Source organism: Tenrec ecaudatus, chromosome 13, assembly GCF_050624435.1.
Source record: "Tenrec ecaudatus isolate mTenEca1 chromosome 13, mTenEca1.hap1, whole genome shotgun sequence".
In the NCBI taxonomy this organism is placed as follows: Eukaryota; Metazoa; Chordata; class Mammalia; order Afrosoricida; family Tenrecidae; genus Tenrec; species Tenrec ecaudatus.
In genome coordinates, this window is record NC_134542.1 from 93,026,440 (window position 1) to 93,039,976 (window position 13,537).

A 13,537-nucleotide genomic window follows, 5' to 3' on the forward strand; every position below is an offset into this window, starting at 1 on the left:
AATGATGGCTCATAGTGACCACTGTGGATTCCAAGACTTAAACTGTTTACAGGAATAGAAAGCCCAGTCTTTCTCCCAAGGAAATGTTGGAGGTTTTGAACTGCCAACCTTGCTATAGGATATGGTATTTCAGCTAATCACCCTCTAAGGATCTGTCTGTACTTTCTGTTAACTTTGTGTCAAATTCCATAGGTATATATAAAATATGACACTTCTCCCTACAATTTGTTTAACCAGTCACTACCACTGAGTCAATTCCAACTCAGAGTGGACAGCGAATTTGAAGCAATCACCACTCAGTTATCAGTCCAATGCTTAACCCACTGCACTACCAGAACCCCTTCACTCTGTTTACAGGTATATATAAAAGTATGGTCTAATCTAGGTGGTTATAAAGGCGGAGCACCAAAAAGATAGACATCTGGAATATTCCTGTGCTAATACACACACACACATACAGACACTGGGAGGAAAAGATGCTAAAGAGTAACACAATAATCTTATATCTATAGCACTTTAAACATGACACTAGAGAAGATTTTTGTTAAATATAAGTTCCTGTGTTAGCAGAAACCAACACAAACTTCAGGTTAATAAACCATACCAAATTTTGGTATTCTGTGAGTATACACTTAGCTCATACTTTTAAGCACATCATTAAATATAAGTAACCCTAAAAAAGTAAGCAGAAAACAGCCCTCAATATAATGTTAAAGAAGTGTACAGTGGAAAAATTTTTTATAGTTTATAGAAAGAAAAATATGTACTCAAACATTATTCAAACATGAAATTAGAGAAATGTGTCAAGGGATATACACCAATCTACTACATTGGTCATTTTAGAAAAGTGATAAAGGGAAAAGAAGGAGTAATGATCTCATTCTCCCCTCTGTTTTAAAGGTAAACCAAATTCACATCCATCACACTGATTCCCACTCAGTGACCCCACAAGGCAGTACAGGATGGCACCTGAAGCTTCTGAGACTATAAAGCTTCACAGGAACAACCTATCTCATTTTCCTTCTGCAGCACTGCTATAGGTCTGAAGAAGCACTGGTCCTAGAGTTAAACAGTCCGATGCATAATCCATTGCATTACCAACACACCTTCTTTGGTGCTTTTGTTAAAAAAAAAAAAACTACACAATCTGTCTTGTTAAAACAAGCATGTAAAAAAGAAGGGATTCAAGATGGGGGAAAATCTATTATCTTTAATTCCTTTTGAAATCCCCTTGTACTTATAATTAATTTTCTAAGTAGGGGAATGTTTTTTAAAAATAGAGAGAGCTGTGTTTAAAAGTCTGACTATATGGGGCCAACCTATTTCAAGATTAGCAAGAGATTGAATACTCAATAAAAATGAGTCTCCCCTACGTTTTCTACAAATAAAGTAGTACCATCCTTTCCTAAACTAACTTGGCTGAATGAGGTTATGCCACCCTTTCAGTGTCCTATTAATTTTAAATGGGTAGATATATAGACTCATATTCAATAGGAAAAACCTATAAATTATTTTCATAAGTGGCTGGGTTTCTCACTGGATAGCAATTTGACACAGCACAAAAGGACAACCTATTATTACTTTACTATTAAAGTCAGGGGGATTATTTTGTATGCCCAACTCAGGTATCCTGAACATCTTGAAAGCCTTTGGTCCCTCTCAGACCAAAGCCTAGACAAAAGACCATGCATGACTTTTAATGACATAGGGACTGAAGAGCAAAGTGGCATTGAGAAAAAATATTTCTATTATAATACTAACATGCTGCTATTCAGAGAAATTTTTTAAAATGAGTAAGAAGCTAGCTTAATAGCTTGGGCAAAAGACAAGTCATTTCTTGACCCTAACAGTCACTGTGAAGTCAAATAGTATTTTTATCAATATAAATATAGATCTCACAAGCAGGAAATTTAAGCTCACATATGGTTATGAAGACGCGCAGTTTTACTGAAACTACATTAACTCAAACCACAAAAAGAGACTCCTTAATGATAGAGTCAATGCATCAATTTCCTCATATTCATGCCTCACCGGCACTAGAAAAACCAGTTTGCATTCAGTTTATTCACTGCATAGCATCTTCCTCCATGTGCAAAGGCAGTTTCAGCAGAGGCGAAAAAACAAAAGTGACCTGGGTATGATTTGATGTGTGTCTGAACAAAGAACTTAATGTCATTCTCTTAGAATGTAATAATTCAATGTGCTTAATGCCAAAAATACACAGCCTCACAATTTATCTGTTACACGGGGCTTTTATGTGTCAAAGCAGCCTGATGGCACCTAACAACCACACCATGTAGTTTCCAAACAAGTGTGATAAAATTCCATTTATCATTTAATTCCATTTTACCAAGAACTTTTTGAAGCCTCCATATGCATATACATCTATGACTTGTTTATATTTCCTTCTGTCCTATGTGAGACGTTAATGTGAGGTGATCCTGTTACTCATTCTAGTAGTCATATAAATTACTTAATATTCAAAAGCACGAAACAAAGTAGCCTATGGAATGATTTTAAGATGGCAGAGCTGCTTACTGCATCATCTGAAACATCTGCTTCCCTGAGAAAGAGGAAAAACAGCATAAGCATTAAAAGCAAAGCTTTCGTATCAGAAGACTCCTTGTTTCAGATTCTAGCTCTGGTGTTTGTGGGCTTTGCTATGTCTCACTTTCTCTTTCTATAAAATAAAGATTAAGCTACACAAACAACCCTGTGAAGTAAATAAAATCAGTGCTTTCCACACCTGGCTTTTCAGAAAAATCACATGAGAAGCTAATTAAAAACATAATATCCCAGGTTACACTTTCTATATTTTCAAGTACATAGTCCAGGAATTTATATACTTTTAACAAATTCCAAAGATCATCCTTACATCCAAGTCAGAATTTGGAAATTGCTGAAAAATTTTAGGTGAACATGAAATAATGAATGAGGAAGACTTTGGGAAAATGGACACATGTGGATTATGGTGCTGATGAAGAATATTGAAAACACTGCCCACTTCCAGGAGAACAAACAAATCTATCTTGGAAGAAGCAAACAGACAGAATCTTCCTTAGAAGGTAATATGACCAGCCTGTGTGATCGAGTGGTCCTGAAAGGATCAGTTATCAGGCATCAAAGAACAAAAAATCGTATCATTGGCTGCACACCTCCATGATATGATCGCTGAAGACAAATGGGTGTGTAAGCAAATGTGGTGAAGAAAGCTGATGATACCCGGCTATCAAAAGAGATAGTGTCTGGGGTCTTAAAGGCTTGAAGGTGAACAAGCGGCCATCTAGCTCAGAAGCAAATAAGCCCACATGGAAGAAGCATACCAGCCAGTGCAATCACAAGGTGCCAAAGGGGCCAGGTATAAGGCATCATGCAAAATAAAAAAATAGATATATATGTGTGTGTATGTGTGTGTGTATATATATATATATACCATATTGAATGAAGGGAGAAGTGCAGAGTGGAGACCCAAGGCCCAAGTGTCGGCCAATGGAGATCCCCTGAAAGAGGCGTTTAGGAGAGGAGATGGGTCAGAGTGCGAGGTAGTACCGATGAAGAACACAGCTTTCCCCCAGATCCTGGATGCTTCCTCCCCCAACTACCATGATCCGAATTCTACCTTGCAGGGCTAGATAGGGCAGAGGTTGTACACTGGTGCATATGGGGGCTGGAGGCACAGGGAATCCAGGGTGGATGATACCTTCAGGACCAAGTGTGTGAGGGGCGATGCTGGGAGAATGGAGGGTGAGTGGGTTGGAAAGAGGGAACTGATTACAAGGATCCACATGTGACCTCCTCCCTAGGAGATGGACGGCAGAGAAGGGGGGAAAGGGAGACTCCAGATAGGGCAAGATAAGACAAAATAACGATGTATAAATTACCAAGGGCACATGAGGGAAGGGGGAGCGGGGAGCGAGGGGTTAAAAAAAAAGAGGACCTGATGCAAAGGGCTTAAGTGGAGAGCAAATGCTTTGAAAATGATTGGGGCAGGGAATGTGCAAATGTGCTTTATACAATTGATGTATGTATATGTATGGATTGTGATAAGAGTTGTATGAGCCCCTAATAAAATGTAAAAAAGAGAAAAAAAAGAAAATAATGATGGCTACCTATGTAAAAATATGCTTGATACAATTAATGTACAGATTGTTGTAAGAGCTATAAGAGCCCTAATAAAATGATAATTTAATTTTTTTAAAAAGAAGGTAATATGGTGAAATGTCATTTTACATACTTGGAAATGTTACAAGGAGACCAGTCTTACAGAATGACAACATGCTTGGTAAAGTACAGGGTCGATGAACAAGAAGATCAAGTAGAAGGATTGACACAGTGACTACCAACAATGGGTTCACACATAACAACAATTGTAAAGATGGCACGTGACCTGGCAGTGTTTCACTCTGTTGTATACAGGGTCACTGAGTCTGGGCCGATTCAACAGTACTAACAACAACAACAGTACTAACAACACACACACACACATAGAATTTCAAAAAGTTTGTGGAAGAATTCCATTATCTTTTCATTCCATTTTTCCACAAATTCACAGCACGCCTATAGGGCAGAGTAGAATTGTTCCATAAAGTTTCCCAGGCTGCAATGTTTACACAACCAGACTGGAACACCTTTCTCTTGCTGAGCAGCTGGTAGGTTCAAACCGCTGACCTTTTGGTAGGAGTTGAGCACTTTAACCAGGCTGGGAGGGAGACACAGATGTACCTGAGGTCAAAGGTCAGCAATTCAAATCCACTAAGCACTCCGAAGAAGAGAGATGAGGCGGAGTTGCTTCTGTAAATACTTACACCCTTGGAAACCCTATGTAGTTAAATCTACTCTCATACTGGATTGCAGTGAGCTAGAAGCAACCTGACAATAGTATGCATATTGCTTATAGGAAGGTGAGTCGAAAATTATAGCTACAAAATAATAGAAACCTGATTAAACAAAATTTCCCAAAACATAAAATTGTGTTTCAACATAGCCTCCCGCCATCTCAGTCTATACCAGTGGTTCTCAACCTTCCTAATACTGCAACCATTTAATACAGTTCCTCAAGTTGTGGTGACCAACCATAAAATTATTTTCATTGCTACTTCATAACTAATTTTGCTACTGGTATGAATAGGGTGACCCTTGTGAAAAGGCCGTTCAACCCCCAAAGGGGGCACAACTCACAGGTTGAGAACTACTGGTCTACACATACCATAGGCTTCCAAAATTTTTGCCTTATCATCCACTTTTTAGGGGGGAAAATATTTGCTCAGTGCCTTCCAAGGCAATTAAAAACTTTTGTACTATAACTTATAATCCAGGATAAAGTGTAGGCTCCCCTGGGTTTTCCCAGCATACCCAGGAGGCAGTATTGCTCACTGGCCAAGGGAAATGTTGGTCTCTATCTTTCTGCAGATGGTGTTTCCATCTCTCTCACCCTTTCCCAAAGAACTCTCCACTTTTCCATTTACACCATGTCAAAAAAAGCAGTTTGGGCATCCTCTAGGCACCCATACTGTTTTGTTTTGTTTTTGTCAATGTTGTTCAAGTTAAGTTTGGCAACAAAAAGACGTCTGAAAGGACAAAATGAGAGATGTAGAGCGGATCAAGCAAGTTTTCCTGATGAGATTCTTACAGGACAGCTCCTGCGACCCTGGAAGAACGAGCAAGTGCTTTGTCATAATGAAAACAAACGCCCCACTGTAACTTTTCTGGTCTTCTTCTCAACAACACAGTTTTCAATTTTCTTAAAACTTCTTCCTAATAAAATCCCATGATCATTCTATGTCTCAAGAAAATATATAATAATTACCCCCTGCTATAGTTTATTGTGCCAGCCTGGCCGATAAACACAAGTAGGATTAACTGAAGGGCAGAGGGATAAATGGCTCGGTGAGCCTCACCTTGGTTGTTCTGTGCCTCAGTTTAAAGGGGTACACTACCTGTGGGACGCCAAGCCTGTGGACTGTGTTGCTGTAAGTTGAGATCCCTTTAAGCCCACACGATTGGAATGTTCATCTCTGGAGCTGGGGACTGATAGTTGATGACAGTTGGGGACCTGCCTTGCAGTTTGCTGCCTGGGTATATATAGTCTATACAGAAGGGGACTAGTAACTGGCAGCTCTCAAAAACTTGAAGGACTGCTAGTGTCTCACTGCTTTATAACTTAAATGTTAATTTCTTGTATTATCTATCTGTATATTATTTAACGGTTTATTTCTTGAATTATATATCTATCTTTATAAATATATTTATATATAATTACTAGCAATCTGGTTTGTCTCTCTAGAGAACCCTGTCCAATAAACCCCCTTTAGAATAAAAAAAACGAACTGCCATAACCTCCAGGTCAAACGTCTCTTCCATAAATGTAACTGAGCCAGCAGACGCCCTTGGAAGCGACGGTCCTAATTAGACTGTTTTTCTGAAGGCGCCCTAATAAAACTAAGTCAAGTCCATTACTGAGAGAGCTTGTCTGCTGTCATGCATCACTGATCAGAGACATGTTTAAGCAAGCCTTGTTTGGAATTAAACATATGAACTGGAATACCTGGAAAAGTCTACAGATGAAACAAGTGCATATGTGAACAAGCATTTATGAATTTGAATCCTAATAGCAATATACTTTCGAACTTGAGCTTGTATATTTCCACACATTCATACATAAGAATTTAACTTAACATCACCTAGTACAATGGATGGTCAACATACGCAAACTGTGGCTTTCAATCATTATTTTAAACTAGGAAATAAAATTTAGCTTTCTATAACAAGAAAAACTAAACTAAGAAGTACCCTACTAAGTAATCCTATGAACTAGTTTGTATAAACAGCTATCACAAATGAGATGCAAAGCATGACAGCATACTCTTTCTGTCTTAGAGACATGAGAGATGCCAGAAAGGTCCACATTGCTGATAAAACTCTCTTCCACCGTAGTTTACAAGAGGAAAAAAAAAGTATAAAGTCAGAGATCTCTTTTATGTTCCCTAACAAAGCTTCATCGCTCTAAGTCATTCCAGCAAAAAACCATAAAATGTGTTCCTTTATCTTTCAGCAATTCATATCTTCATGTGCACTCACCACAGGGGCAATCCCGGTTCCACATAAGATGCATATAGTCACATCAATCACGGCTATCAAGAATATCTACTAAAGCCTACAGAAATAGAAACTCATGAAGCATTTTCCCTTTTAAAAGGCTAGACCGTTGAAATAAACACGGTCTAAATAAAACAGTCCCTATGAAGAATATAGAGACCTTAAAAAATGCCTTAAACATTTGTAGAAATGTTTTCATAAGCCAATATTGACAATAAAACGACAGCATGATTTTAAAAGTCCTATCTTTTGAAAACTTTATTGAGTTTATTTTTAAGTATAGTCTCTAACTTGTTTTCTTTCATCATAGAACTGTGGATTCGTCTCTTCTACACGGGGGTACCCCCAAAATGGAAAAAAGCAACACTTAGGCGGAGCTTTCATAGCACACATTTTCCTTCTGGGTGAGCGAGCATCAAGGAACATGCTCTGAGTCAGTGCACCCAGTAGCACTGTCTGGGAAGGTTCTCTCCGGTGACAGTGAATATTATTATAAAAACAGTTTCACGCGAACCTCACTTTTTTGTCATCACAAAATTTAAAAGAAAAGCGTGTGGCTGTGAAATTTTGCTTCTTGCTCAGGATAAATACCACAGAAACTGTTGTGCTGTTCAACGCAGCTTACAAGGGCAACGCTATAGGAAAAACTCGTGTTCGAGTGGTTTTCTCCTTTCAAAAAAGGTGAAACGTCAACTGATGACAAACGTCATTCCGTACATCTGGAAACTTCCCAAATGGACAAAACTGTCACCAAAAGATGGGGAAGTTATCTGGACCATCTTAGAGCTAGGTTCAGCAAATTTTAACAGAAAATTTGGGAATGAGAGGATGGCTGTGAAATTTGTGCCTCGGGTTGTGGCTGACCAGCAAAAAGAATGTCAAGTGAAAACATGCCGTGCTTTGACAGACAGCTTCAAATGACCCAGACTTTGTTCCCATGACTGGTGACAAGACATGGTGTTTTTCTTAAGACCCCCAAAGCAAACATCAGTCAAACCATTGTCACCTCGCTCAAAAAAAAAAAAAAAAGCGCAAGTGAAATCAAAGATGAAGACCACGCTCATTTGGTTTTTGATTGAGGGGAGCAGTGCATTTGGAGTTCACTCCACTGGCTCAGACTGTTCATCAGTCTTTCTATTTAGAGCAGGCATCCTCAAACTACAGCCCAGGGGCCACGTGCAGTCCACTGAGGACATTTATCCAGCCCACCTGGTGGTTTTGCCCCGTTTTTTTTTACTTCAAAGTAAGATATGTGCAGTGTGCATAGGAATTTGTTCATAGTTCTTTTTGTAAACTATAGTCTGGCCCATCAACGGGTCTGAGGGACAGTGAACTGTCCCATTTAAAAAGTTTGAGGACCACTGATTTAGAGGATCTGAAAAGATTGTATAATAGTGTGCGACAAATAAAGGCCTGATATGTGGCAGATGGGGGACTGAGTTTGCCACCACAACAATGCACCTCCTCATGCAGCCATCTCAGTGCTCAAGTTTTTGGTAAAAAACAGTATGTCTCTCTTGTCCCATGCACCTGACTCACCTGACCTTACTCCATGCAAGGATAACGATTTGACCACGTTGAAGGGGTGGGGAAAAAAACACGAGGAAGGTGTTGTCAGCCATTCAAACAGACGAGTTTGAAAAATGTTTCCAAGAATGGAATCACAGATTTGACAATTGAATTGAGTGTATCACTTTGAAAGTGATAAGGCTGTTTGGTAAAAAAAATAAATAAATTTAAATACATAGCACTGAAAAAAAAATCCATTTGTGTGTGTGGTAACCCCTCAAAAAAGTATATACTAAAGCAAATAAGAACTGGTTACCACCACCCCCCCAAAAAAAATTTAAGAAAATGTGTCCTAAGGCCATTTGAACTAAACTACACATATCCTGGATACTAAAAGTTATCTTTTAAGGCACTTTTTATGTATGATTTTTAGTAAACACATAAATTAGTTACTAGCACCTTAAAGCTAAAATATTTGGGCTGCACATGAGAGTATGTTTACCAAACTCATGAACAAGACTGCTTTCATTGGTTTACATCTCCACATAAACATCTTACAGAGATTGTAGGGATCAGTGATCTGTTGCTAACAAATCACTGCAACAACTGAGAAAGAAGTGTTATACAAATATATAAGGAAAGGAGTTACTTTGGTCACTAAGTTATAGGACTTTACCATTTTCTCCTACCAAGTTTTGACAATCACTCTCACAAGTACTAGAAAACCTATAATAAACCAAGATATCCAGAAGGCCAAGGTAATCTGATCCAAGGAGTTAAATGAAATCCTAAAAGCAGGAGTTAGATATGTCTCAAGCAAGTATATAAAAAAATTATCAGTTTTCCTAGACTTGTTGAATATTAACTCCTACTAAACAGTTCTTACAAAATACTGGACCAGCGCCAACTGTCTACATGTCTACATGGTCGAGAATGAGGAAATTTTAATGAATTTAATCTTTACCCACCACACCTATATTTTCAGAAATGTTTTGGGAGGGGATAAGAATTAAAGGCAATAAAAATAAATTTTAAGCTTCAGTACACCCTTGATATGCTATAAACAAATATGTGTGTACACATATGTTTACAGTATATACTTGTAACTATCAACAACACAAAATGAGAAATGCTGCTCACATACAAACAATGTGTATGGCTCTAGCTAAAGACTGTCTTTCAGGTGACACTCTCTGCCTCACGCTCTTGGGCCCCTTCCCATGCGTTGGGAAGTTGGCTTGAAAGACACAAAACTTAGGAATAGATGAAAGAAGGGAAAGGAAGAATAGTGGTATCACTTCTACTCTATCATGAATGCTTACCTAGAAACAAAACATACTGGGTGAAAGTAAAAATCTCCAAAGAAGAACAAGAGAAATGACCCTCCATTCTATTCTACCTACTCCCTTGAATGAGAAACAATTTAGGGCAAAGAAAATTAATGTCACAGAATTAACAATCTGAAAATAACTATTCAGAATTTAACTCCAAAAGAAAATTATTTTCAACTTTATAATAGGTATCACTAAAGGCATTTTTCCCAATTAGAATAAGGGGAGTAAAATTATCCCCACATATTTTAAAACCCTAAAATAATTTTTCTTCCAATATACATCATTGCAAACAACACAAAATGAGGCAATTAACATACCTGTGTTGGCACAAGTACAGGAGGGTATGCCATCTTGTGATGTCTATACACCCAAAATGCACAAATGACAATTCCCGCAATTAACATTAATGGCACCAAGGAATAAAGCAAGATGTTGTAATAGGGTGGCTTAGGTGTAACTGGATTTGAAGTAGCTATAGAAAGGGGAAGGGGGAAAAAAATCAACTCATTAAATTTTTTTAAGTATTTTATTCTTTTTATCAAAGTTTAAGAAAAATAGATGAAGTAGAAATAAAAATAGTAATTCATTTTTAATTAGAAAGGTAGAAATAAATCACTATATCCAACTCAAGTACACTTTATTTTCAATTTACTAGTTAAATAGTTAAATGTACTATGCATTTTCTTGTGAACTTACGCTGTGTGACTTCCATCTCCGGAAAATAAGAAAACCTTTCATTACACATATTGCCCTCACAGCAACAAAAATATACTTCAGGGCTGTCTTTCTTTTCTATACAATCCGTCCTATAAACAAAGGGAGAAAATTAAAACGAATATTATACTAAACGTACAATAGGTATTTTCCTAAAATTCTGCTCAAAAATAAATTATTTACATGTCTTTATCTAGACCTATATAAATGTCCTTTGCCTCCCAGCTCTTTCCTCTATTTCCCTTGACTTTCTTCCTCCTGTCTCACTATCATGCTCAGTCCCCACCTGGGTTTCAGCAATTCTTCTTGGTTATATATTTTACCCTTGATCATGCCCTACCAGGCCTCAATATATTTATATATAATGATGGGGAAACAGATCTATGTGCCTAAATTTATAGGTTTATTATTAAGGTAGCAGAAGGACATTGGGTCTCCACTCAAGTACTACCTCAATGCAAGAATACTTTCTACTATTAAATTTCTACTAATACTTTCTACTATTACATTCTATGATGCTAACCTTCCCGACACAACCGCTGAAGACAAAGTGGGTGAAAAAGTAAATGTGGTAAAGAAAGCTGATGGTGCCCGGCTATCAAAATATATAGTGTCTGGGGTTTTAAAACCTTGAGGGTACACAGGCGGCCATCTAGCTCAGAAGCAACAAAGCCCACATGGAAGAACACACCAGCCTGTGTGATGACAAGGTGCCGAAGGGATCAGTTATCAGGCATCAAAGAACAAAATAATCATATCATTGGGTGCACACCTCCATGATACGATCGCTGAGGACAAATGGGTGCATAAGCAAATGTGGGGAAGAAAGCTGATGGTGCCCGGCTATCAAGATATAGTGTCTGGGGTCTTAAAGGCTTGAAGGTAAACAAGCAGCCATCTAGCTCAGAATCAACAAAGCCCACATGGAAGAAGAACACCAACCTGTGCGATCACGAGGTGTCGAAGGGATCAGGTATAAAGGCATCATCAGACCAAAAAAATGTTACCATAGTGAATAAGGGAGGGTTGTTCAGAGTGGAAATCCTAAACCCATCTGTCAGCCACTGGAGATCCCCTTGCAGAGGGGTCTAGGGGAGGAGTCAAGCCATTCAAGGTGTGATGTAGCATGAACAATACTACTTTCCTCTAGTTCCTAAATGCTTCTTTCCCCCCCCACACACACACACTCCCATCATGATCTGAATTCTACCTTGCAAGTCTGTATAGAGCAAAGGATGGACACTGGTACAGATAGGAACTGGAAAAACACAGGGAATCAAGGGTGGATGATAACTTCAGGACCAGTGGTGTGAGTAGTGATACTGGGAGGATAGAGGGAGAGTGGGTTGGAAAGAGGAAACCGATTACAAGGACCTACATGTGACCTTCTCCCTGGGGGATGGACAACAGAAAAGTGGGTGAAGGAGACGTCAGACAGGGAAAGATATGACAAAGTAATAATTTATAAATTACCAAGGGCTCATGAGGAAGGAGGGAGCGGGGAGTGAGGGGAAAAATGAGTACTTGATGCCAGGGGCTTAAGTGAAGAGCAAATGTTTTGAGAATGATGAGGGCAATGAATGTACAAATTTGCTTTACACAATGATGTATATATGGATTGTGATAAGAGTTGTATGAGCCCCTAATAAAATGATTTTTTTAAAAGACAGGAAAATAAAATAAAAATAAATTGTTTATATTCACTTTCAGGATTTTCAATATCCAATGATCAATTCTTAAGGGTCAAAATGTCCAATTTTTTAAATTCACTGTAACAATCATACTTGTTTTTTGAAACTATCACTTCATTTCATAATGACTAATCTATGGTGATCATATTTTTTTAACAATTTATTGGGGCTGATACAATTCTTTTCACAGTTCATACATATACATACATCAATTGTATAAAGCACATCTGTACAGTCTTTGCCCTAATCATTTTTTTTCTCTTTTCTTCTTTTACATTTTATTAGGGACTCAAACAACTCTTACCACAATCCATACATATACATACATCAATTGTATAAAGCACATCCATACATTCCCTGCCCCAATCATTCTCAAGGCATTTGCTCTCCACTTAAGCCCCTTGCATCAGGTCCTCTTTTTTTTTTTTCCTCCCCCTCCCTCCCCTTTCCCCCCTCCCTCATATGCCCTTGGTAATTTATACCTCGTTATTTTGTCATATCTTGCCCTATCCGGGGTCTCCCTTCCCCCCTTCTCTGCTGTCCCTCTCCCAGGGAAGAGGTCACATGTGGCTCCTTGTAATCAGTTCCCTCTTTCCAACCCACTCACCCTCCACTCTCCCAGCATCGTCCCTCACGCCCTTGGTCCTGAAGGTATCATCCACCCTGGATTCCCTGTACCTCCAGCCCTCATATGTACCAGTGTACAGCCTCTGTCCTATCCAGCCCTGCAAGGTAGAATTCGGATCATGGTAGTTGGGGGGAGGAAGCATCCAGGATCTGGGGGAAAGCTGTGTTCTTCATCGATACTACCTCACACCCTAATTAACCCATCTCCTCTCCTAAGCCCCTCTATGAGGGGATCTCCATTGGCCGACACTTGGGCCTTGGGTCTCCACTCTGCACTTCCCCCTTCATTTAATATAATATATATATACACATACATACATACATATACACATATATACACATACATACACACACTTATATCTTTTTTTTTTTTGCATGATGCCTTATATCTGGTCCCTTGGGCACCTCGTGATCGCACTGGCCGGTGTGCTTCTTCCATGTGGGCTTATTTGCTTCTGAGCGAGATGGCCGCTTGTTCACCTTCAAGCCTTTAAGACCCCAGACACTATCTCTTTTGATAGCCGGGCACCATCAGCTTTCTTCACCACATTTGCTTGTGCACCCATT

General features: G+C 38.8%; 1 protein-coding gene across 1 annotated transcript in view; it reads right to left on the reverse strand.

Moving 5' to 3' along the window:
• The window catches only part of ACVR2A (activin A receptor type 2A), a 105,109-nt gene that overhangs the window by 26,496 nt on the left and 65,076 nt on the right, over positions 1-13,537 (reverse strand). The window contains exons 3-4 of the mRNA XM_075529841.1: positions 10,635-10,744; positions 10,256-10,410 (exon numbers count right to left, since the gene is read on the reverse strand). Of these exons, the coding sequence (XP_075385956.1) occupies positions 10,256-10,410; positions 10,635-10,744 (265 nt within the window). The remainder of the gene's footprint in view (positions 1-10,255; positions 10,411-10,634; positions 10,745-13,537) is intronic.